This window comes from Monodelphis domestica, chromosome 1 (assembly GCF_027887165.1).
Source record: "Monodelphis domestica isolate mMonDom1 chromosome 1, mMonDom1.pri, whole genome shotgun sequence".
NCBI classification, from domain to species: Eukaryota; Metazoa; Chordata; class Mammalia; order Didelphimorphia; family Didelphidae; genus Monodelphis; species Monodelphis domestica.
The window spans coordinates 601,988,106-602,015,554 of NC_077227.1; the positions used below are offsets into that span (position 1 = coordinate 601,988,106).

A 27,449-nucleotide genomic window follows, 5' to 3' on the forward strand; every position below is an offset into this window, starting at 1 on the left:
TGTATTTTAGATTCCCTCTTCATATCAAGGTAGTATTAAAAAAAAAAATCCTAACTTTTCACAGCTGTTAATGTCTCCAGTTCTCAGCCTTACTGCCAACTATCACAAAGAGTTATAATGGAAGTCCTAGATAAAACATCTCTTCTTTCCTTGTTCCTAGATCTCCTGTTTTTGTTTCTTCTTTTGTCAGAATCTTAAAGAGTTTTAATTCTGAACTTAGAGTTCATGAGTACATGTATACCCCTTGCCTAAGTCTTTTAAACATCAGGATTAATGTTTTACTTTAATGTACTCTATATTTTGCCAAAATTTCCTTGTTTACAAAATTGGGGACGTTAGCCTAGATCATTGATGGCAAACCTTTCAGAGACGAGTGCCCAAACTACACCCCCCCCTCCTGTTATCCCAGACAGGTGAGGGACAGGTGAGGGAGATAATACTCTCATTGGGCTGCTAGGCAGAGGGGTGGGTCATGTGAGAAATGTCCTCTGGTGCAAGGAGAAGGGGAGGGGAGCAGCCCAGCCTTCCTGGCTTTCTAGTAATGAACTCTGGCAAACTCTGTGCTGGGGTGAGGGTGATGGTATATGTGCCTGTGCCTGCAGAGAGGACTCTTGAGTGCCACTTGTGGCACACATACCATTGGTTCACCACCACAAGCGTAGGTGGTTCCCAAGGCCCTCTTCTAGTTTAGACTTTTGGGATCACAGGATCATAGTTTATAAATTTGTAGGAAACCTTGGAGCCCAGTTCACTTATTTTATAATTGAGGAAATTTAACACCAGAGAGAGCAAATAATTTGCCCAAAGGTCACACTTAAATAACAGAACTGGGTTTTTAATATAGGTCCTGTCATTACTGTTGAGCTTAGATACTTAGTAAAATTTATAAACAGTCACTCTCTGGTTATGTGCAACTTTTTATAAAGTAATTTCTGATATGAACTGCCTGGTGTTTCCAATTAAAAATCAGACCTTTCTCAGACTATTCTTTATAAAACAACAAATTTAAATAACAGTTTTGAATTGAAATTTAAATTGGTTTCTCTAAGGGTCAGGGAAGTAGATTGGGCAGTACCTTCCTTGATCTCTGCCCAAATGGAACTTACACTTAATGAATAAAAGAGGGAAAAGAGATGTATACCTAAAAATATAGCAATTCATTTCATGGTGGCCAATAATTGAATACTAAGGGGATAAGCAATTGGGTAGTAGCTAAACAAATTATAGCATCTGAATGTAATAGCATGCTATTATATCATTAAAAATTATGAAATGGACAGTTTCAGAGGAAACTGGAAGGTTTCCATGAACTGATGCAGAACACAGTAAGCAGAACTTAGTAGAACAATTATAGGAAAAAAAAAAAAAAAACTTTGACAGACTTAAAAGCTTTTATTAAAGCTTTGATAAGTCACAACTCCAAAGGAGTTTGACCCAGGGGGTCATACTTAAAATGCAGAGACAGACTGCATTTTCAGGCATGGCTACTGTGGGAGTTTGTTTAATTAGTCTATGCAACTGAATATTGAGGGCTTTATTTGCTGGTGAGAATGGGAACAAGGACAAGATTAATTTTTTTTTTTAAAGAAAAAGTAGTCTTAAAAAAGAAACATTTTGTGAAACCAGCCCACAAGTTTTGCTATCAAACCTCTATTTTACTAATTTTGTTAGTGTACTTTAGTACACCTCTAGACTTTTTTTTTTTTAGGTTTTATTTAATCGGTCAATTTAGAACATTATTCTTTGGTTACAAGAAGTATATTCTTTCCCTCCTCTCCCCCTACCCTTTCCCATAACCAACTCACAATTCCACTAGGTTTTACGTGTGTCTTTGGTCAAAAACTTTTTTCATGTTGTTGATGTTTACACTAGGATGATCATTTGGAAAGACTTTTTTTTAATAGGCAAAGTAAGTGTTGATATAGGGATAACACATAACATGGAAGAACCAGTTCTTGGTTGACATTAGAATTTCAGAAAGAACAATATTAATTAGCTATATTGAAAGGAGGTCAGCTTGTCAGGTCATTTGGTTTATATTTCTGTTATGAAGCTCTTATCAGGTATCTTTTTTAGAGATAATTGATATTTGTAAATTAAATTTAATATCATTAGCTATAGTTTATGATAATGAAGTGACTTTTAATTTACTTGAATTTAGCAGAACCCAGATGATATTTCCTTTAAATTATGCCTAAATTGTTTAAGGAGTTTTTTATTCTTTTTAAAAACATTTTCTGCAAATATATTTGGATGGCTTTATTTTGGTTTATCTTTAATCTTTACATTTTATTGTATTTTTTTATCTCATTATTGATGCTCTATCCACTTGCGCAGATTACAACTTTTTCAGGCATCCTTACCCTGTATAATTCTTACCCACATCCTCTATGAATCAACTTAAATCAGTAAGCATTCATTAAGTACCTGTTAGGTTTTTGGCACTACTTGATGCTAGAGGTGCAAAGACAAAATAAACAATCCCTACCTAAAGGAGCTGTTTTAGAAGCCTTTCCTAGACCTTTAACATGACATCGCTATTTTAGACCAATATTTCAATATTATAGTTCACCTAATAATAATCATGCATATTTTTAATATTTTGAACATTAGAATTAATTATAGTCATCATAATTCTTAACCATCTTGAACATCGTGATAAAATAGATTTTGAATATATTATATTATTACTCAGAGAGTTTTGAAATAAGCCGTTTTCTACATGAAAGTTAAAACTTTCTGAGAAAATGTGTTCATTTGCCTCCAGAGTTTGTTACAGTTACTAGCATTTATTTAGTTCTAAGGTTTGTAAACATTTTATATATATTAACTCATTGTTACTTTTTCTCCTCATATTTTCAAGAATGATTATATGGTGATGCACTTTGGATAATCATGTTCTTTTTGAAATTGGAATTATGTAATAGTATTTTTAAATTTTGCTATTTCAATCCCTAACTTTTGAAAAATTAAAACTGACAATTCATAGCCAGCATTTTAGCCTAAATAATTTAATAGTACATTAGGCTTTTTGGGATTCTGCCTATTAATGTTAGATATCTTTAGGCCTTGGATAGGATGTTAAAATGATATTATCTTTTTATATTTGTATCTTTGTTGTGGCTTAAAAAACAAAACAAAACATGATTCCTAGAAAATAGGATTATAGAGGTGAATCTAGAAAGAGACCTGGGATCATTTAGTTCAACTCCCTTATTTCACAGGTGAGTAAACTGAAGCCAAGTTTAAACATCTTGCTGGAGATCATGTATCATGTAGTAATGTAGTAAATATCAGATGGAGTTTGAGCCCAGGTTCTCTGACTCCAGAGTCTATGTTTTCAGTAAATATTTATTTTGGATGCTCCATAAAGGGGATTGAAAGGAAAGGCAAAGTGGTCTTTTATTTCTAAATTAGATAACATATAAATCAGTGCTGACATGAAATTCTGGACTATCCTTTTACTGTACTTGGCAACACTTTTTCTTAATATTTGAACACTTTGCCATGATGGAAACTAATATTACCCAATTTGCCTTTTTTTTTTTGGTAATAAGTGAGTTTTGTAGATCATACCTAACACAAAAGCAGTGAAAACCAGGAATCCAGAGTTTTTTGCCTAAACTCATATTAAAAGATTATTCTCTTTTTTGTAATTAAAAAAAAATTCATACTATGTGAGAAAGGCCTTATGTCTTCTGTGTAGTGGGATATTTTGGCAAATCACATTTGGGTTCTTCCCCATTTTTTGGCTGTTAAATAGCTTTTAATGTTTTCATTAACAAATGAATAAATTTAGTTGGTATAAATGTCAGTGACAGCTTAATGAAAGGTCTAACTTCCCTCTTTTCTGTCCTTTGAAAAATGACTTTTCTTTTGTACCCAATGTGTATGGTATTTTGTAGGTCTGAATGAATGCTTTATCAACTACTTTAAATTATGTAGACAAAACATAAAATTATATTGTTTTCATTGAGTCCACAGTAGCATTGGCAAAGAATATGTGCTTTCAGCATGTAAGCAGTGATACTATCTTAATCCATATCAATTCCCTCATACTTAATCTATTTAGTTTTTGAACTGTATTCCTAAGTGAAGATGAATATTTAATTGATTTATCAATTCTGGTCCCAACCCTATTAATTAGTTGTCTGAGCAAGTCACTCATTTCTGAGCTTTAGTTATATTTCAGATATAAAATGGAGGTAATAACACAAAATGGTGTTGTTGTAAATCTGTACTGAAAAGAAATGTTCATAAAATCTATTGAAGCCAGTAAAATGGATTTTTACTACATCATCATCATCATTATTCATAGAACTTTGAAATAGAGTAGCCATTTATTCCAAAGAATATATCTACATGAAACTTCAAAACACTCAGGAAATTCTTTCCTAATATTATAGTAACTTTTATAGTATATTTCAGTTTTAACTAAATGGTAGCACGTCTTGGACAGTCATGGTCTTTCTAAAATGGGAGGCTTGCGACAATTATTTTAAACTAATATTTTTTCAAACTTGAGTTTTGAAACATTAAAACATATAGCCCATAATCCTTCTATAGAAACCTATATTACATAATAGTGGCACATTCATTTTTCTTTCTGTAACTCCGGTCATTAAAATTAGATTATTAACTCAGATAAGCTCTTATGCTAGCATTCTCTTATTTTTATATCTTTTTAAACAATCTGTATTTTAGGAAATGTCAAATTTCTTTTTTTTTTTTGTTCTGACAGCTTCCATGAGGCAGTCTCAATCAATACCTGCAGATATGCGGCCAGAAATTTGGATTGCACAAGAATTGCGCCGTATTGGAGATGAATTTAATGCTTCCTATTATCCAAGAAGGGTAACTTAAATTTTCTCTTATCTTTTTGCCTCACAATCTGGTTTCTTAGTATACACTGTTTCATTTCTTTGTTTGCTTGTATGCATGTATTCTATCACTGAATTTAAATGAATTAAGAGAATGTTTTAAATACATTTAGAGATGATGTTTTTGTTTTATGAACAAGGGTTTTAAAGTATTATTCAAGAAATTTATCATTTGATGGGGGTGGTGTGTATAAAAATTTTCCCAAAGGTTTTAGTGCTACAATTATATAACTTTTGAGGTTTAAAATAATTAAGGCCAAAATGAAGAGATTTTAAACTATTATAGTCTTAGTCAATTGAAGAGCGACTTACTACAAATAAAATTTCAAAGCTTTAAATAAATAACCTTAGCTACTTTAGCAATATGAAATTATTTAGCTATTAGATTGGTATAATTATTTTTATACAGCCAAATTTTGAAAATGGAAGATAATACTTTTAGTCTATGTACCTTTTAGAAATATTACTTCTGTTACTTTTGTTTAATTGAAAATAAACTAGGTGAGTAATTTTATTGATTTGCTATGATGTTGACTAATACTTAAGAAGTATTAATTTTCATAGTGTGTTCACAACTGATGAGAACACTCAGGATTTTACTTAAAATATGGAATTTCATTTGTTTTTTAAATTCTTACCTCCCGTCTTGGAATCAATGTTGATTCCAAGACAGTAAGGGCTAGGCAATGGGGGTTAAGTGACTTGCCCAGGGTCACACAGCTAGGAAGTGTCTGAGGCCAGATTTGAACCTAGGACCTCTCATCTCTAGGCCTGGCTCTCAATCCACTGAGCTACCCAGCTGCCCCCAGTAATTTAATTTTTAAAAAATGTTGGTGTTTTAAATTGTCAACTTTGTGCATTAAACCTATTAACATGTCTTTGAATCTTTTGATCTCATTTATAATAATAAGTCATTTAAAGTTTTATTTATAAGTGGTATGTTGTTATGAATATAATAGTGACTTGTTTATTGATCTATAGAATCAAATAGATAAAGTTGGAAGAGATCTTTGATTAGAGTTCATCTAGTTCCAAAACTTGCGCTTTAGAGAGATCAAATGACTTGCTTAAAGTGAGGTGGACTATTTAGTGTTAGAGCAGAAATTTTAATCGGAATCTCCTGGCTTCTGGTCTAATTTTCTCTCATGAATGGTACTTTGAGTCACTAGGTAGGCAGGCATTTTCTATAGTGTTTTTTGAGGAAAAATATTGACACAGGCTTTGTAAAAACTATCCAGATAATTCTTTTCTTCATTATTCTGTCATTTCTATCCTTTGCTATGTTAAGACCTTAATTGGATTTCTTAAATATGCAATTGATCTTTTCAAAGTAGCTTTTCTGATGAATCATTTCAATTAGTAGGACCTAATCATAGTATTTAAAAAATTTGAATGTTTTTGATTGTTAGATAACTGTCATAGAGGAGAGGTGTTGCATATTCTTGGTATTTTGTTTTCAAGTTTCAGTTTTTCTCTTCCTTTATTCACATTTTCCTATTACTTTTGATTGTCTTTTAGGTCTTTTACAGCCTAATAAAGAAAGCCTTCTTTTACTTTAAGGTTGCCCTTTACAGTTTATCTTCCATTTTGAGTTCCTCCAAAATGGATTTTCTGACCCTGTTTATGTGAAGTCTAACTTAATTATTTGAGGGACTGTACAGATTGATTCTTAATCTCTTTTCGCCACTGAATCTCTTCTCTAAATACTATTTTTAAATGCATGCATTATTGTGTCTTTTTGTAAAAAGAATCTTCATGCTACTAAACATAATGTGACTATTACCTAGTTTATATTTTAAAAACTTACTAAACTAAATCCAAAATGTTGGATCCTGTCCTGTGATGGAAAAGAAATCATTAGCTTGTTTAGAGAGTAAGATAATTTGTATTAATGCTTGTAATTGCACTAATATTTGTTAGACAATATTTGGTATCTAAAGCAACAAATCATACTTGATGTCTGTCCTGCAGTGGACTTTGGGCCTATATATAGGGTTATTAGGATGATTTTCTACCTTTGGTTTGATGGTAGTCTTCGGGCCAATCTGACTAGGGTAGGTATCCCTGGTAGAGATAGTATTATAAGATGTCTTGGTGGTATGAGTGATCTCATAAACCTCTAAGGGGGTGGGGGGGGGGTCAGTAAATTTATATATTATTATTGATTAAACCCTTAATAGATAAAGATTTTAGGTTCATCCCATTTGTAAGATTAAAGAACAATATTACTTGAAAAAATCCACAATCTTCAAATTATGATGTATATAAGGGACCAACAAATAATTATGACTATGTTTTCTTTTTGAGGATGAGATGCTGTTCACCATTTTGTATTCCCCCCCAAATAAGTTCATTTTTTAAGTTTAATTGAACTTTTTAAAAGGTAAAGAATATTATAGTCTGAAGTCTTCAATTGTCTTGCAGTAGTGGAAATAAATGTGAATTAAAACCATTGTAGACAATCTAGGAAAAGGAAACAGACACATACTGAGCTTGGTACTGCAAAATGGCACTGTTGGAAATTAAAGTCTTCTAATTATTCTTTCACTGGATGTGATGAATTGACTAAACTAAATATAGAAAAGATTAATATTGCACTAGTGTCTCAGAAACATAAAGGAAAAGTGGACTTGGAGAATTTACTGGTGAATTAGCATTTTTCCCAATATGTGAATTTGAATTGCTTATTAAAGTCTAGAATCAAGTTCCATAAGCTTTTCTTCCTACATAAGATACCTGGTGCTGCTTTTTTTGTGTTTTTGTGAATTACAGTCATGTTGCCTTTAAAGTAAGAAGTTTAAACTTCAGGGTACAACAGAAAATTGAATAGTGGAAAATGCAATAATGTATTTACCAGTGGGTTTTTTCTCCTTTTCTTGATTTAAATGAAAAATGTAGTTCAGTAATAAATTGCTTGTTCTATGACTTTTCAAGAGAATTAACCTATTATAAAACATAATTAATAAGCAATTAAACCTCATTAAGTTATACATGGCTTTTTCATACCAAAGACATCTCCCAGAAATTTTCATGCTAGTTTATTTCAGTAGCCAAACAAAGCAGAAATGAGTAACACTGCCTTATTATAGATTATTCCTCTTCATAATAGTCTACTTTCCAGCTACCTGGTCCTCTTTGCTATTTCTCATTAAGAGCAAATACTCCATATTCCTTCTCTGTTTTTGTAATTATCCCCCAAATCTGAAATGTATGTTTTCTATCTCTTAGTATCCATAATTTCCTTTGAGACTGCCACCTTCTAAGTGACACCTTTCCTCCTTCCTTCTTCATGACACCTAGTGCCTTTTCTTCCATCTCAAAAAGATTTCACTTTTGTTTCTGAATTGCCCATGTCTAGTAAATTGTAAGCATTTAATAAATATTTGATTTGACTATTTAGAATATAATCATTCTATTGCATATATTCTAGTTTTATGTTGACTTAAAAAATTCTAATGGAGGAAATGACCAAATAAAATAATGTTTAAAATTAAAAAAAAATTCTAATGGAAATAAAGAAAAAAGTTTAATGTTTTGTGATATTAATAATAATGAAAAATAGCCACTTATAATAACATAAAATTTTAGATATGTCTTAAAGGTTTTTAAATATTAATCGAATAAGCTCCTTTTTTGAGATTTTGAAAAGACCGTTAATTGGGTCATTTAGGAGCATTTAGGTTTGTCAGTGTAAAATGGAGATTTGAACCCTAGACTTCCAATCCCTAGAAGTCCTTGGTATTTCCCAGAATTCCCTATAATCTCACCTGAGTCTCCACCTGGGTGAGATCACAATGAGTATTTTAACGGGCTCTCTGCCTCACAAGTGGCCTCTCTACTCTTCCATTTGCAAGGATGTGTAGTGAGTAAGGTTTTGAATGGGCTAATCAGCCCTAGGCACGTGGTTTTCTTGTTTGTATTTTCTTTATTCCTTGATTTCTAATAATCCTTAATAAACCTTATAAAATATAATATTCTATTACTAGAGACTAAATTTAATTTTTACATCAGAGATCAGTGACTGCTACTTGTGGATAAAATCAGGAGAGAGGCAAGATTCAGGAAGAACAGCTGGGAGATTATTAAGGAAGTTCAGGAGAGAGAGAGAGAATAAAGACCAATATTAAAGTGGTGTTGTGCCCCCCTGAGTTGAAAAAAAGATGAGATACCCATTAAATGTAGAAGTGGCATTGACAAGAATTCATAATTTATTGGGGGGGGGGGGACTTCTTGTGGGGCTAAGGGACAAGGTTGTACAGATAATAATAAATCAAAGACCAGGGCCTGAGCCCATGTCCAGCACGCTTTCTTTTGCTCTACCACTCTTGGAATAGCATGTCTTGACTTCTTGGACTGTAACTGAAGTCTTTCAGAATTTGTCTAGTATATTCTTAAATGAAATGATTAGTAATAGTATAAATGTGTGCATAATCTAAAACTTAAGTTTTACCTCTTATATGTTTGATTCTCTTAACATATGCTACCTCTGGGTATACCCAAATGTGGGACCAGATTTGTGCACTGATGTGTGTTTAAATGGCTGATTGGGCACTCAGCTAAATGCAGCTGTGTTTATTCAAACCAAATGTGAATTCTCAGTTCAGACCTAGTGCAGGTGGTACACCTGCAGTGTTACTCATCCAGACATATGTCCATAGGCACATTCAAATCTGTAATCATTTCAGAGACATAAGTGCACATACTTGATTGACAATCTGTTTTAGTCATTTTTTTAGTTTTATTTCTTAAGGAGGAAATAAGTTTATATCTGAGATGAGGCTTAGCATTCTCTCCCATACAAAATCAAAATTTTCTTAAAGCATCATTAATCCAGCTAACTGAACCCCAGAACAAAGAACTTTGGGGTTGTAGTTAATTTCCACTACATTTTCAGTGAGCATTTATCTGAGTTTGAAGTTTTTCTGAAGAGTGGGTTCTTGCCTTTAGACTAAATGTCATCCAGTTTTTCCTGAGAGAGGAAATTAAAGCAAAGCACAATGTCACAGGATTTCTTCAAATAGTGAAACTTGCCTGGTGAATTAGGAAGTTTATGTACATTTCACTTACATGTAGTTTTCAGGAATATAGCTTTTCTTTAATAAAGCAAAGTATACTTTAATATGCAAACTAATGGTACTCAAACTGTTAATTTGGTTTTGGATTAGAAATGTCATTTATGAGTTCCATGAGGCAGGGGGCCCTTTTATCCTTTTTAATATTCACCTTTCTTTACTAGGCACTTGGTTTGTATTTATTTTTTGTCCATCATTGTTGTATCATGACTATTTTAACTGCCCTTTAAATGATCTCATAAATGGCAGTAGGATTACTTGAAATAATTTAAAAAGCTAACTGTGGTCTGTGTGTTACAGTAATATCCTTCATAGTATGGTATTTAGGCATGTGACAACACTATAAAGTTCCTTAAATCTAACTATTGCTTGATAATACAATTAAGAGTTGAATGGATATCTTATTAATGTACAGTCCCCAAATGGATAATACATGGTAATTAAATTTTTAATGCCAAAAAATGTTTCCACAACAGAATTTCATTGCCACCATGTGGAAGTTAATAGAGAGGTTGTTTTCAACTGATAAATGCATCAAAGACTTCTGAAAAATGTCAGTAGTAAATAAGTCCTTGATATGGGAATTTTTAAAGGCTTCAAAATATAATAATGCCAGATGACCATGTACAAGTCACTTATACTCTTTAGGGCTCCATTTCCTGATTTGTCAAGAGGGTTAGACTAATCTAGAAGATTCTTCCTAGCTCAAAAACTGCTGTGAAACATAGGGTTATTGTATTTCAATGGGGTTTGATATATTTATATGGTACCTTTTGGTTACAAAATATTTTTCATTCTTATTTCATTTGATCCATTTACCTCCCATGAAGCAGGTTCTACAAATACTATTCCTGTTTTAGAGAGGAGGAAACTAAGGCTCAGTGATTTAATTGCCTTAGGTATCAGGGCTAGAATAACTGCTGAAACTTGAATCCAGGTCTTCAGTTCATTGCTCTTTTCATTATTTACATTGTGCTGCCTCACAGAAAAGTAAACCACAAAAGCAACAGGATATAGCTATTGGGGGTAGAGATAGCAGTCTTATTAGTAATCCTCAAACCTCATACTGGCCTCTAGTTTGGAACTCCTCACTTAACAAACCCTATAGCCAGAGCGGTTACTCAGCTGATTCAAATTTTCTTTTACATCCTTTTTTTACATTAGAAGTTCTAGTGAGCCGAGAAATGGCCTAAAGACCAGGAGAAGAACCCTGTGCCTGGATTATCCACCTCTGATTAATTGAATTCAAATAGGGTATTTGTTTCCTAAACAAGACAAGTTTTCCCGCAGGTGGTACTATTTTCTCCTCTTTTTTTGTAGTGGTAGTGCCTTCCCAGGCAGGGAAATGGTGGCCATTGGATTTGATGCTCAAGAGCAGTCTTTCTAGCTGTTCTCTGAATTTAAAGTCCCTACAGACCTGTCTCAGCCTGTATGAGTCTTACTATGAAGTGAAATTCCACAGGAGGGATTTGACTTTTATAACTTGAAAACTGGCTTTTAAGAAATTTTTCTGTGGTAGATGTTCCAATTCTAGTTTAAATACTTCTAAACTGAAATTGGAACATTTACCTCAGAGAAATTTCTTAAAGATATAATTTCTTAAAGACCAATTCTAGGTTAGAAATATTTTTACTTTAAGTAGCCTACAAGGATTTGAATCTTTAGCTTCATAATTATTAATATTTATGCCACTCTTTGAGGTCAATGTAGTCTCTTTAATAAATAAGCACTCCCAAATTATTTTCAATCAAATTTACTATTAATTTATATATTTCCTTGACAGCTTGATAAATAGAAAATGATTTAGATCAACAAGTTATTGAAGTAATTGACTAAACATTCTTGATTCTGAAACTGATTCTTGCTCTTGAACTTCTGTCAAGCTTGGTCTTCATTTTGGAATTTTTTTTAGGTAATGGTATCCTCTTGAGGCTTCCACCAGGGAATTGCGGAAACAAGTAAGCTGGATGTTCTTCTGGTGTCCTTAAACCAAGAGAGTGCTAGGCTAATTGTTCTAGCTACAAAATGTCATTGGGAACACAGCAAGATATCCTGAGTTCCTGGCAAGATGCCCAATACAAATTTAGCCTCAAAAACCCAACACCCTACGCACAATTTAGGATAAAATAATTCAGCCTGTGACAAATTATGGTCACCTATCCAGAGCATGGGGTGGAGAGAAGAGGGTTGGAGAAGGACCAGGGAATAGATTGTGTTGAAGTGTCTTATACATGGTGTAAAAGGCATTGGTACATAGGTAATTGTAGTCCTCTCCTATGAAAAGCCATTAGTTATAAGAATAAATATTAAAAATGTGCATCATTGCTTTGAACTAAAATAACAAATGGATGAGTTTGGAAAACAGCACAAACCTAGCATGAAGGCACTATGTTTTACTGGTAGGGCACTTAAGTGATCCATACATCCTCAGCTGCCAAATCTTGCCCTTTCTACCTCTATAATACGTCTCGCATCTAGCCTTTGCCCATAAAGCCACTAACATGGTTCTGGCTCTCCATCTTTCCTCAAATGACTGCAATAGCCTCTTCAGCAGTCTCCCTGCCTCATCTTTCTTCTGCTTCTAGTAGCTGCCAAACTGATTTTCTTTAAAGCATTAGCCTGACTTGTTATACCTATTTAAGAAACTAGTGGCTGGTTCCATATTGCATCTAAGGTCAAATACATACAAACATACTTTGGCATTTAAAGCCCTTTTCAACTTTTTTTCAACCTACCACTTAGGCTTAATAAATCAATAATGTGCAATAGCAAATTATTCCCTTCCATATGTCTCTGATCCAATCAAATTGACCTTCCTTCTGTGCATCAGACACTGTACTAATTTCCAGCCTCCATTACTTGGGGAATATACAGGACAGGTAACACATTTATAGTGCCTACTGCTTTACAAATAATCTGATTCTCCTGCAATCCTGTGAGGAGGTGCTATTACCACCCCCATTTTACAGAAGTGAAAACAGGCAGACAGATGTTAAGTGACTTTCTCAGGGTCATATAGCTAATAAGTGTCTATAGCTGGTTTTGAACTTAGGTTTTTACTTATTCCAGGTCCAACATACCCTTTTCATTGATTCCCCACCCACCCAAGGTCTGGAATATCTTCCTAATCGGCATACTCTCAGAAACCCTCCTTTTCTTCCCAGCTCTGCTTCCGTACCATCTTCTGTGTGAGGACTTTTCTAACATATCTTTTTTATTAACATTTTCATATGCTAATGCCAGTACAGATTGCCTCCACCAGACAGATACTAAAACCTCTTGAGGGCAGGGACTGGCACCACCTCTTTTTGCATTTGCTGACCATAGTACCTGTCTAGCACATACTAGACACTTAATGCCCATTGATTGCTAATGATTTTTTGACTTGCCTGCATGATCCATTGAGCCCGTATATATTGTGTTCCTGTGCATTGCTAAAGCCCCTAGATGGGATAGAAATCACTCAGCTGAGGCCAAAAGTCATCTCTTTCCAGGATAATGGGAGGATTCCTTCTGTGGAGACCTTGATCTGACAGACCTGGACATCAAAGGCTTATTGGGAGGGTGGGTGTGGGGTTAAGGGTTGAGCCTTGAAGAAAATGACTTGGGGATATTTTATGCACAGGGCCATAACCTGTGAAAAGGCAGGGAGGCAAAAGAAAGACTATTGATTTTAGAAGAAGAACAGTTTGATTAAATAGCCTTAATATAGTGTTCAATGAAGGAAGATCATATGAAGTAGGTCTGGAAATTAGGCTAGAGCTAAATTATTGAGTGTTGTTGTTTCACTAAATTTTAGTGTCGAAGGATTCTTCAGGAACCAGGGAACATTTTTGAGCAAGGATATAGTAGACCTATGCTTTTAGGAAGATGATTTTGGCAACTATGTTTCCGAAGAATGGATTAGAAAGGAGGAAGATTGGAATGAGGAAGACCAATTAGGAGGTTACTTACTTATTCCTTCAGAAACAAGAACCTATAAGGGATGTGATTCTCCTTACCAAGAAAGTTAGATTTTTAGAGTAGGAATAAGAATCTTTAAAAAACTATTACTACATTTTAAAAACTATTATTACATTTTAGATTTTGTGGTAGAGAAACAAAAGAAAGCTGAAATGTGCTTGAAATTCACTGTAGACTTTGGTAACTATTTCAAAGAGCTTAGAAAAAAAAAGATAGGAAAGTTCAGCTTAAAATTCTACAGGGAAGTCACTCCAGAGGTATGGAAAGAATGAGATTCTGGAGACAATTCTGATGAGGAAAAGGAGAAGTTGTCTAAAAAGCCCAATGTTTAATTTAGGTTTTCTAGACTCATATAGAAGATACAAGCAAGAGCAGATAACAGGAATAGAAAGTCATGACACAGAACTCAAAAATAGTATCAGAAATGTCAAAACTCAGGATAAGCCAAAGCTTATTTGGAATGCATGCTTAAGACCACAACAAAGTATTCATTTTTAAACTATATTGATGGGAAAGGAGGTTAAAGAAAGCATATAAAACTGTTACTAAGTATGAAAGGACCATTGGTAACAGATGACAAAAGGTAGATCTCCTTACCCCATTTTATTTTGCTTATGTTTTCTCTGTCAAGGAGAACAGATGAGTATTACAGAGTTTTGGATAGCTGGATTCAGAACCAAGACAAGTTGAAGACTTGAACCCTTGCCATATCATTGGCTGTGTGAACCTGGGCTGGTCACTTAACACTTTAGTACTCTAGGCAATTCTTTGATTAAAAGTTGTGGAGTTAAGTACCAACTTTGCTTTGGTAGAGGAAGTTTCCAATTCTCACAAAATCACAAGTCTAGTGCCTGCTCTAGTGCAAATGGACTGGAAAGCACACAGAACAAAGTGGTTCTCTTAACTTTCTACTTGTCCTGGATTCCTTCCTTTCTGCACTTGATTTTTTAAGTCACATGATCCAGATAGACTACATCTCAGACTAATTTAATTAGTTCAGCAAACATTTATTAAGCACTTATAATGTGCAAAGTTTACAAATCAGTAAATATTAAAGTATGGATAGAAATTTTGTAGGAGGTAAAAGGCATTAATAACTAGGGGAGATCAAGAAAGGCATCCCAATGTACTTCGCCCCAACATGTAGGCGATGAAGGCGATGATTGGTTATGAAGAACAGCTAATAAGCCAGATATACAATCATAGACGCTCAAAAGATCTGCAGTACTGTTGCTGTATATGCCAGAGGATGCTCTGACTCAATACTGATAAAAATCAGACATTACTGAAGTATCGTTATCTGGCTTTTTACCTTATCACATAATAGAGTAAGTTATATAAGGGAAGAACTGGGTTTTAGCTAAAATTTTTCTCATTCATGGCATAGTATAGTTCTCTACATACAAATATCTAATCATTTCTTGGGGAAGCATTTATTTTTTAAAACCATTCATCCCATAGGGAATTATTGCTGATTCTTTTGGAGAATAATATTATCAAATAGGTAACATTATCAAAGTTCATCCCATCTTGTGAAGAGCATTTATTCTATAGAGGTGAGTTAGAATTGATTTGCCATAACTTTGTGTAGTCAAACCTCTCAGAAGAATTTAAGTTTTAGGGGATCTTTTAAATTATCCCTAGGTATCCTTACTAAAGCTGGAGAAAGAGGAAATAGGAGGAGCCAAAGAGAGTACATGACCCCCCCCCCTAAAAAAAAGCCTAATGCAATTCTAAATTATAGAAGATGCCATTTACAGAGCAGAGGAAATGACAATTCCTGTATTGCTCAAGGAGAATACAATTAGAGTTAGGACCTCAAACTGGGTGTTTTTGAAAGCACATAGATAAGCTGGAGTATATCCAGAAGTAGATGATGAGGATGCTAAGAAAGTTGGGCCAAATCACAAAAGGATAAGTTGACTGGCCAGGATATATGCAGCTAGGTAGCACAATGAATAAAGTATCAGGGCTGAAGTCAGAAGGACTTGGGTTTGAGTTTGGCCACAGAATCTTCCTAGCTGTGTGATGCTGGACAAGTCACTTAAACCCCACCTGCCAAACTCTTACTGCTCTTAGTATTGATTCTAAGAGAGAAGGTAAAGGTTTAAAAAAAAAAATAGAACTATTGCTACCCCATTGTTGACTGTCTTTGAAAGCCTGGAGAGTGCAAAACAGTGCTGGAAAAGGGATACTAAAAGAGTTTTGACTTCAAGTTTTGTCAAATTTCTAGAACATAATCTTAAACAGTTATCAAAAAGACCAGAGATCACAGAGCCACTATGGCTTTTTCGAAACATTTCATGATACTGTTAAACAGTTTTATCATTAACTTGGGTAGAAACATAGAGGTTATGTTTTATTGAGTTACTATTTACAATATAAGGGTTGAAGGAGTATCTTAACATGTTGAATAACAAAATCAAGATTCAAAAAGTTCTCAACTCCCTAGAACACGAGGCCAAATCTAATCAATCTGATATGTTCTTAAGTTGTGTTAGAGGAATCACGGTATACAGAGCTAGGAAGGTGATGGGGTTTTGCATTCTACCCGAATTTTACATCTATTACTTTAGGAAGCATGTTGATGAATTGCAGAGCATCCAAAGGAAGATGACCATTCTGGATGGGGAAGGACCTTGAAGTCATATCTTATAAATAGTTAGCTAACAGCAAAGAAGACAAGTAGGAATGAATAAAAGCTGTCTTTAACTATTTTAGGGAATGAGTTTCCTTAGGAGTTTCTTATTTATTGGAGGCTTTCACACAGAAGCTAATTAGCCACTTGTGAAGGGTTCTTCTTTATGAACAAATTGGAATAAATGGTCTCTGAAGTTCTCTTCCAACTCTTAGATTCTATAATTCTGAGAGGTAATAGAAGTATTATAGAGAAACTGAGGCTCAAAAGATCACAGGATTAGAGCTTTAGATCTTTTAATTCATTTGATGATTATATTTAATCTTTTCCCTTATAAGTTTGGTTACTATCCGAATTTTATCATGAAAATAAGTTCCTTTGAGAATCTAAAATTTCTGTACCTTTAGTTTCTACCATGTCATATTAATCTAATTTTTGTAAGCATTTGTTCAGAATTATATGTTCACTTAGTTCTGAGGAATGAATTCCCAGATCTTAACAGTTCTGTGATTGCTTTGAGAGAAAAGTTTATTAAAGCTGTGCAAAATCCATAATTGTATGCTGTGAGACTCCTTGTTATCATAACTGGTTTGTAAAGCGCAGAGCTTGGTGTGTCAAAGCCTGTTTATTGCCTAAGCACCTAACTTCCCTTTATTGAGCTTTAGAACATTGTTTTGATTTGGTTATTTGGACATAAAAGTGTAGTTAAATTCCTGGTACTTGATTGACTGGCCTCATGTCAGTAACAAAACTAAACTAAACTTTAAAATGAAATTTGGAATGGGGAATGTTAGAATTAACTTTGCCCAAAAATGTCCTGTGCTAGAGCCAATTGATTTTTAGCACTACCTACTGTAGTAGGTTTTTTGGAACAATTATAACATTAGTAAGGTTTTAATATTGGTATCACATTGGCAGTGATTAAGGAGCAGTTATAGCTGGAGAACAGTTTCAATTCTCCTTTAGACCTCTTATTTATGATTTCCATGTTCCTGCTTTACACCCAACAAATCTTTCTTACCACTACTATTTATTGATGGCTGTCTTCCAGGTACAAGTTCCAAGTAAATATAACAGAAGCCAGTTAACCCTTTTCTGAGGAGTTTCATTACACAACAAAAACGGTGGTTAAGGAGGGGTAAAGGGAGTGGGAAGTCACCTGTGAGTTTATAAAGAGATGCATTTCTAGTTTTTAAGCAGCCAGATCCCTTAAGGAATTTCCCACTTCGTAAATCCTTTTCAGAAAGTAATGCTTTATTTCTTCAGAGAGACACAAAATGGAAACTTGGTGGCATTTAGAATTTGGATTTTCATGCTTTTCTTTGATGCAATTTGGTAGCCTGCTCCAGTAAGCTGAAACAGTGCCAGCTTTAATTGTAATTAAGTTAATCAAGCTATTACCCAGTATTTGTTATAAAGTATTGGTCTAAAAGCTTTTTAGGGCAGTTAGCTTCCATAGCAAAACAATTTCAGTGGACAGATTATTTCATTAGAATAATATGTAAAACTTTTAACTTGGAGTAGTGATTTAACCTCTTGGTCTTTTCTCCACTTGGCAAATATCTGCTCAGATCAACCTCATTGATATTCCCTCAGCTGACTTAATTATGTAAAAAGTCCCTAAATTACTGCTATAAAAAGCACATTGATCTGAAGTGGGCATGGTTTTATTAGTCTCTTAGAGAGGCAACAAAATTACAGTGAGAAAATACTGGATTTGGGTTTGAATTTTGATTCTGCTATTTACTATTTCTGTCACCTTGGACAAGTCACTTTTATCTTTCTGAAGCCTCAGTTCCTCCTTTTTAAAATAAGGGGGTTGTCCCTAAATGACCTTAAGGGTCTCTGTCAGTTCTTACTCTGTAATCATCAAGCTCCCATGGAGTTCCCTTCAATGAGGTTGGCTATTATTACTTTTCTAAATAATTGAAGGGGTACCCCAGAGAATAATTTGTTACCACCAAGTCAGATAATTCAGAAACATTTATTTAGGTCCTTCTAAATTTAAGGTATTTGCTTAGCCCTGAGTTTATTACAAAGAAGTTGAGAAAACTATATGGGGAGAGATATAGCTGTACTCTTAAGGGGAATACTGGGAGCAAATAAGCATTATTGGCATTAAATGGATGAGGAAGCAGGAGAAATGAATGAGCCAGCCATTTATTAAATGCTTAGTAAGTGCACTATGCTGAGTGCTAGGGATACAATAAGAAAACAAGACAGCCCTTGCTCTCAAGGAGCTCACCTTTTACTGAGAGCAACAACACATAGTTTTCATTTGCAAGTTGAATGGAAAATATCCTATTGCCCTTACAGGGCCACAGTGAAGCAGATGGTAATTCATATTTACTGTTATTTCTGCTGATAATCATATCCCTTTCTGATGTTAAATCATCTGATGGTGGCAAAGACTTAGTGCAAGAATTTAGTCTTCAGTAACTGTGGGTACTAAGGAAGCAGGAGCTGCAGTACTCTGAAAAACAGTTGCCCAGCCTCAGTTCCATAGGGATTGCTTCCTTGGACGATGGTTGTTGAGTCTGGTCTGGAAGGAGGATTTAGGGGTGCCTTTCTGATTGGCTATGTTGTGTTATTAATGTTGCTTATTCACTCATTAAAATCATATAGTATAATTTTTCTTCTACTAGTCTAGAAAACCACTAATTTGGATTGCAGAGGAAAGCTAGCAAAGTCCAGTGGAATAGGTGATTTTTTTTTTTTAAGTTTAAAGGATGGAGGGCTAAAATGATAAGGGAAAAATAACTTGATCCACCTGTAAAAGTCTAATAATTTTAGCACCACTTCAGTCATACATCAGGTGACAGTGACTATCTGATAACTCAGTATTTTTGCTCATTCCTACTTTTATTTGCATTTTATTTTGCTTTATTCTAATTTATTTTTCTTTTGGGGATAGAGTGAGAGTTCTAAAACTGCTTGTGGATATGAAACTCTTCCAAGTACCTACCAAATTACATATTTATCTTTGTTTCTCTCTCATAAAAATGTATTTATACTCTTTTCTTGTCTCCACTTTTCAGGAGAAGAGTAAACCTTGGCTTTTAGGTTCGTTTATGTAACTTAGTACATCAAAGAAAGAGAGAAAATTCCCTGGAAAAAATTAATAGTCTTAGGAAACAAAAAAGCAAATATAACTTTTTCTTTTGACAATGATTTAATTAGAAGTTATTATGTAATCCTTTAGATTGATTTTAGTTCCTGTTAATGACAGGAATGACATTTCTTAGGACCTTATTAATGTTTTTGTTTACCATACTTAGGTGTACCCATGCCCCCACATCTATATTGTCAGTGTTGAAGTATAGGAACTAGAATTGACTTAGGTATGGTAAATTTAAAAGCTATAAAATTTGCATGAGAGAGAGCCTGACATAGAGGATAGAGGCCTGGCCATGGAGCCAGGAAGACAAGTACATATCCTGCTTCTCATCATGAACCAGCGTTTTTATGAACAAGACACCCGCTCAGTATTTGTGAATCAGTTCTTGAAGATTACAAATTAGAGATGAGTCGCCTATCTGCAATGGGGAAGGGATTTTTATGCCCAAGAGTTTCCTAAAGTGATGAAATCACAGTTGTGGTCTCCTCCCTTCCCCCTTCCACCAGCATTCCCCCCAAAACTACACAGACATGCCTAAGTGGTATAATACTTACCATTTAGTCATGTTTTAAATAAGGATCTTAAATGTTAAGCAGTTAGCAAATTTAACCAGTTGTGCTAGCTATCCATTAAGGATTTTCTGAGCTTCTAGAGTTTGATTTGAGGGTAGTTATTTTCCAAGTTGAACCATGTCCAAAAGTAATTATATATTGCACCAGCTAAAGGGGTTTTAAATTGCCTGGGTAGGGTTTCTCTTTTTTTTTTAAGTATTGGCATTCTCTTCCTAATTAAATAATATTCCTTTACTTGTAATGTTTTTGGATCCTGTTTATACTCACTTTCATCAAATTTATGTATATAAATAAATATACTATCTTTTGTTTCTAAAATTCAACATGGCATCCATGACAATTTGGGAACTATTCGGAAACAGTATACACTTATTTGTATGAGCACATTTATTGCCCAGAAACACTTTAAATTGAGAAACTGTTCTAAGACTTAGAGGACATTCTCCTTAAAATAGGTTTTTTAAAATCCTGTTCCCACTATTCTTTAAGTATAAGCAAAACTCTTTTGCTCCTTTTGAACACTGGTTATTGGGAAAATGAAGTCTTCTTTTAGTAACAGTATTTTTGTTAAATCTAGGCAGTGTGGCATTGTTTCAAGAGCTTTGGGATTGGAGTTGGAAGTCAGCTTTGAACCCCAGCTCTGCTCCTTTTTGCTAGCTGTATAACCTATCAGGCAAGTCATTTAGTCTCTCCTGACTCTCAATTTACTCTACAGGTAAAATTGAGGTATCACATCTGTATACTCTCTACCTCATTGTTGTGAAGATCTAATGAGTTAACAGATGAAAGCACTTTGAACACACTGGAAACCATGATCTAAATATGAGCGATCATTATTTTAATTTCTAATAATGAGCCATTTGTTTTGGAGACAGGTGCTGATGTTTTGTTGATTGACAGTTTCTGACTAAAGAAACAAAGCAGCAGCCTAGTAGCAGAATTAAATTCTAAGCTAATGTATCAAATAAGTTTAATTTTTAGCAGTGCTACAGTGGACAACTTTGACATAATAACTCACCTAACTCACACATTTCCTATCTTCAAATGAGTGTTTTGAGATTATCAGTGAGTTCAAACTTAGTTTATAGTAAATCTTAGTTTTACTTTGACTAAGTGTCTTTCTTAGCTTATTAATATTCATTTCAACTTAAAATTAACCCACCATCAAATTACTTTCACATACTAAAAGCAATGTAATCTTGAAAGTTAAATCAAAACAAAGCAATCTTGTGTGCAGAAAGATAAAAATCATAGACTGTGGTTACAGAGTGCCTCTACAGGAATTGCATACATAAAGTGATTTCCTCCCATCTTGTTAGGGAGAGGCAAAAGGGAAATGCCCAGGCCTTATCACAATCCCATTATGTCAAACTAGATCTCAAGAGCTCTTGTAAACAGTTTGGAGAAAGAAAATCCAGTTCCAGCTGGTGTAGATTTGCATTGTTCTAAATCTGAAAGGTGCTCACTACACTACCTTTAAGAATAGTTACCAGGCTGAGACCTCTGGCAGAGAATTGGATCCATCTAAAAGAAAGACTTTCCTAGAGTCTAAATGAGAATGTTCTTCACTTGGGTGCAGTAAAAAGAATATTTATTATCTTTGTATATTATTCTTTGGGTAGCCCATTAAAGAAATGGCCAGTGTAAATTTTATACTTTTAATAATGAAACCTATAGATTGCATTTGTGCATATGAAGACATATGTCTAGAACACATTGCGGAAATAACCCAGGGGAGAAGAAGGTACCTTTGGAAGACTAAAATTTGCCTCTGGAAAACTTAAAAATAAATGTTCCCCTACATTTCTAATAGGTTGTTGAATGCTTCTGGAGTTTCTCAGGTCAAAATAAATGATGATCACTAGGAAAAAAATGAAAAGAACCCTTTTTTGGAGAGGTTTTCCTTTAGGGTGGGAAAGAATAAAGTAGCTTTATGTTTCTTTGCTGTCCATATTGTGCACCAATCTTGACCAAACAGTGTTTATACAGGTGGAGTCACTTGAGAGCAATTAGAGGTTCACTAGTTCATTAGTTCTGGCACAGATTGTCTGTAGCTTTATTTAGCTTCTTAGGGCAAATTACACCAAATCACTGGTTTCTTAAATAAATTATAGCTACCAGAATTCACCCTTAGGGGAATCTGAAACTTTTTTTTCTTAGTCAATAATTTTGACAATGATAGTTATACTCAGAACACACGATAAGTTATTTTTTCTTCTTGTCTCCTACTGTCTTCTATCCCCTTTCCTTTTAATCTGTTATATACCTCATTGAAACATTTTGTCAGGGTTTTTCATGATAGAGCTTGGGACGCCCCAAAGAGCTTAATGGAGCAGTAGTAAGAGAGGATGGAAGGACTGGAGTCCCAGTGCAATGAAATATGCCCAATGTAAATTGAAAGAAATTTCTGTCTTCTGTGAGCTAAACTTTCCCCCTGTATTAGTATGTCTCTGAGCCTTGTGACTATCATCTGAACTCTGACATAAGAGAGATAGAACATGATGGCAATATGTGCCCCATGCAAAAAATTATGGACTTTAGTGGGTTTTTAAAATTTCTTTTACATTTTTTCTTGCAGATAAATGCATTATTCCCCCCATTTTATAACAATCACTTTATAATGAGGGGGAATCTTGTAAGAAGTAAAAAGTAGAAATGATTGCTGGGAAGAAAATGTTAGTGCCTTCACTTTGATATGATAGTAGTTTTTCAAAGTATAACTATTTCACAGCTGTTTAAAATGGAGGGAGGGGATGATTAAATCATTCTCTATCAAAATAAGTACAATACTAAATGGTTTGTCTCTCCCTTTGTTGCAGGGGTTTTTGGATAATAACTATCAAGGAGCAGGTGACCATCACCAAATGGTTATTTTACGCCTGTTACGTTACATCATCCGCCTTGTTTGGAGAATGCAGTGACGATTATTTGAGAAGGAGTGCACAGATTTTTTACTTGCTACAAGTCATCAAGTAAAAATACCACTTACGTCTTCATTATAATTACTATGCAATCAACAGATTCTTTCCCTAAAAGACTTAGGGGCAGTGGAACTCCACATTTTTGAGGACACACCTGTATGTGAACTTGAAAGTGGATTGGGCTCATCACATGACAAAATTTTATAAAGGGGAGTTCTTGTGAATGTAAATGATGGATTTTTTTTTAAATGTATCAATCACCGTTCTTCAAAGCAGGATTTTATGCAAGAGTGGTGTTTACATTGGCGTGTTTTTCAACTTCTTTAATAAGAAGGAACAAGTTTTCAAAAAGGAAATGGAAACTTTTTGACAAACTCATGAATGATTTTTGTACTAAATTTTAAGGACCTATTGCTTAGTCTTTAAAGAGGATGATGTATATATCCTGCAGTGGAAACTGAGCCAGCTAATTTGTGTAAGCTGCCTTAGTTTATTTTTTGGGGGGTGGGGGAATATTGTACAGTTTCCTTTTTTTCTCTTTTCTTTTTATCAGGGAGAAGTATGTCTCTCCTGCTGTTCTATCCTCTTTATTCTTTACTATCTTTATACCAAAATTGGCATAATAAAATGGAGCTGGTTAAAAAGGTGTAGGTTATTAACCTGCACCAACATGCTTCTTCCTTGTAAATACTTGACCCCCTCCTTAAATTTACTTGCATATGTGGCAGACCATCCAATGGGTCTAACTTCAGACTACCTTTGAGCACTCTTAATCTTCTTCTGGGGATCTTCCAGTTTTTGTAGCCAGTTTAGAATCTTATAAATACAAATGTGTTCTGAAATCTTCCAATATATTTAATGCCTCAAGCCATCCCTCAGCCTGAGAGCTGTTTTCCTTCTTTTGACAAGTAGATTTTAAAATGTATTCTATGCCCTGGTCATCAGTGCCTCATCCATGGCAGGTGCAGTTCTTTCTTTAGCTGTGATCTTTCTCCTGATTACTTTTTTACATCTTGAAATTGCCATTGGTCAGGACTGGGAAAACACAGAATGAATCTAAACAGGTTTTTGTTTATTTTTAATTGATTTTAAAGGAGTTTGCATCGTGTATCCACAAATGGGAGAGAGGGAGGTCAGATGGTTTAGGGAATTGCTTTGTGAACCCCACTATTTTTTCATGGCAAAAAATCAACTTTCTACACAACTTTTTGTTTCACAGTTCTTTTTGGATTGTCAAATAAAATTTAGCAGTGCCAACAGCTATTGTATTCACTTTTGCCCCATAGAGGATCCAGTGTTCCTGTAATTCTGCTTAACAATTGAAGAAAAATATGCTGGATATGTAGTTTCAGAATTTTACTTACAAAAAAAGTAGAGGTGGGGATATATCCATCTTTCCCATATATTCAGGGGATTTTTTTTTCTTTTTCTAAAACTGAAAGATTTTTCTTTCTTAGTGAGTTGGAATTAGGTTCATAGGAATTGTGTTGGATCCCAGTTATGGTTTCTTGAATTAATCTTGAAACCTTATTTAGTAAGGTCACATTGTCCATTGTTGTGATAGTGAGCAGAGACTAACAGAAAGTATTAGAATTTGTGTACCTTACTGGACACGCCAAAGATATTTGGTTCCGCCTGAATCCCCTACTTGGATATCTATGATCATATGCTAATTTCTACAACTGGAGCACTTTACTTCTGTTTCTTTTAACTATACATCTCCCCTGGGCTGGGAGTTGGAAGCAATGCAACTTACAAAAAGGACATTTTTGTAAGGCTCTGCTGGCCCAGTGTCCCAGTGGGGATTCGTGTCCTTTCTTGTACATTTACCTCAAGCATGGCAGTGCAACAAGTTTGCCACCATTGCTTCAGGCTGATGATATAAATAAGCCTAATGATGAGCTAAAGAAATTCTATGAATTATAGAAGCAGTAGAGAATAGGATGTCGGCACCAAGAGTTTGAGAGAGAAATACATTTCTCTGTACTGTATCTCTTAGAGAACACAATGCCTCCAGCATTTAAAAAAAAAAAGAGCTAATTCCACTTTTTGAAAACTTAGTGCAGGTTTTGTGCCTTGACAACCTCTACCCACGTTGGGTTTGTAGTAAGTCTCCCATGGCATAACACTGAAATGCAATAAGCAAATACAAAATACTTAATTTCATGGATAATTCTTCAGATGACATATCCTGCCAAAACTTAATGAAGAATTTGCTTTGGTTGTGGAGAAACCAGCTTAAAATTTCTTCTGATATAAAAATTTGTACAATTTTTTCCCCTTCTTTCTCTCCTCTTAACCCTTCCTCTATTTTATTGTAAATATTTGAATATTTATTAGGTTAGAACATCTTTACTTACTCTTATCAACTGAGCCAAATGTCTGTGTGCAATTGTGTGTTTCTTTTTTCTGTAAAATTTTGTAAATAAGTAAAAATCACTGTTTTCTAAACCTTTTTTTTAGAATTGATGTTTGTAAATATGTAGATTCTTTTCCATGTAATGTGTTCTACTGTTTCATAATGCTGTAACTTGTAGAAATATTGTATATTTATTTTCTGCTTATTTAATTTCTCAAGTTCTGTAAAGTTATGCATTCCCTTTCCCTCCCCCAGATTATCTGCTTTAACACAGAAGTAGTGATTGATCAGTTTAACGCACTGTCTTTTTCAGTGCTGTCCGTATGGCTTTTCTACTGTGGTCCTCCAGATTTCATTCTTGTTCATTTTGCTTTTATTAAACTTTAAGGATTTGCTTAATTGTGATTTTTAACGCTAAGGGAACTGAAAGTAGCCAAATGCTGGAATCTACTCAGAGCATTAACCAAGTTCTTCCAGTCATAAACCATAGTGAATTGTTTGCCCTAAGCCTGCCCCATATTTAGGTATAAGATATATTTAACATTTGGGAAAAGTTTACTGCCATTGATTGGCCTTGTTGAGAAAAAAAGGTGATGGGATTGCAAAGGTTGCTGCCTTGAGATTGCTGAAGTCAGGGATCCATGGGACAAGTGGGCAGGCAATCAACTACCTCACTTGGTTCCCGAGGCATTTTTTCCCTTCATTTGTTAGGAAGGAAACAGGCTGGGGCCCTGTGTTTTTGGCTCTTTGCCTTGTGTCTCCTGCCACACGCTGGTACCAAGCTAACAGGGTATCAGTTTACTTGTTTTAAAATCTTAACTTGCATGGTTTATTTCGCAGTTGGAACATGGTTTATCCTTCTTGTCCCTCTTCCTTCAATGGAATAGGTAATTCTCAGCATTCCTATATTCTGATTACAAATTGTTCCTTTTAGTTTGGCTTTAATTTATATTTCCGTCAAAAGAGATTATTTTGAGTCCAAACGAAAGATCTTTAATTGGCAGTTAGGATGTGCTAAGTCGTGAACATTTTAATAAAACTTACTAATAAGTTACATATATAACAAGCAAAATGGCACTACCATTGCAGCTTAGCCCGGTGCCTCCATGTGTATTTATTACTCTGCACTCCTATGTACAATGTATGGGTGTTTTGGTTCATGCAGGTGATCAACTGTAGGACTTGCTATTTACATATACAAACCTTTCCTTATACAAGAAGCATCCTCAGATTCTTGTGTAAATAACTTGACTACTTTGGTAAATTTTTTGAATTTCAGAGGATTTAAACATTTTGTACCCTGGTTTTAAGACCACAAATACTGTATACAAACTCATCAGGTACCGATATGTACATAGCACTGATCTGTAACTTAGACTGATTAATCACTTACTTTGTTTCATAGGACCCAGCATATGTAGCATTTTTATTGCAATTTCCCTGGCTTACTTGTGTTTTGCACTGATGAATTTTTGACAGGGTAATTGTCACTTTACTTGTGCAATACTGCTGTAAATAATTGCAGATTTTTTAAGGAAAAACTCGATCTTTTATGTTCTTTAATAATGAATTTTATATAAATAAAACCTTCAACTAGTTTTCTTGTGTGGTCTGGATTGACTGGTTTCATTTAATCAAATCAGGGGATGGAGAAACTGTATATTGGAATTGTGTTTGGTTGTTCCTAAAGCTAGATCCCAATTAGTAAGAATAATGCATACTGGGGAAAAATCACATGTATTGAAAGCTATTCTATTTGAAGTTATGATTATGGCCATTAGTTCCAACCCAGTGGAAATATACATTGTGAATGTGAATGATGCTGCTACTTAGATTCACTAACTCATTGGGACCTTCACTATATTGCTAATTTATGCTGTATAACTATGTTATAGATATACACATTTAATTTATGGTTTAAAGAGT

The 27,449-nt window shown here is 34.4% G+C and overlaps 1 protein-coding gene across 14 annotated transcripts in view; it reads left to right on the forward strand.

Moving 5' to 3' along the window:
• The window catches only part of BCL2L11 (BCL2 like 11), a 53,193-nt gene extending 26,072 nt beyond the window's left edge, over positions 1-27,121 (forward strand). For 10 of the 14 annotated variants that reach the window (XM_007476575.3, XM_056813769.1, XM_056813774.1 and 7 more), the window contains 2 exons: positions 4,742-4,854; positions 23,063-27,121. In XM_007476575.3, coding sequence (XP_007476637.1) covers positions 4,742-4,854; positions 23,063-23,164 — 215 coding nt within the window. In that variant the 3' untranslated portion in view covers positions 23,165-27,121. Of the gene's footprint in view, positions 1-4,741; positions 4,855-11,864; positions 13,514-20,820; positions 20,917-23,062 lie in introns of those variants that run through there. The other 4 variants (XM_007476578.3, XM_056813770.1, XM_056813772.1 and 1 more) reach the window with 2 other exon arrangements.
• Positions 27,122-27,449: the final 328 nt, after the last annotated feature.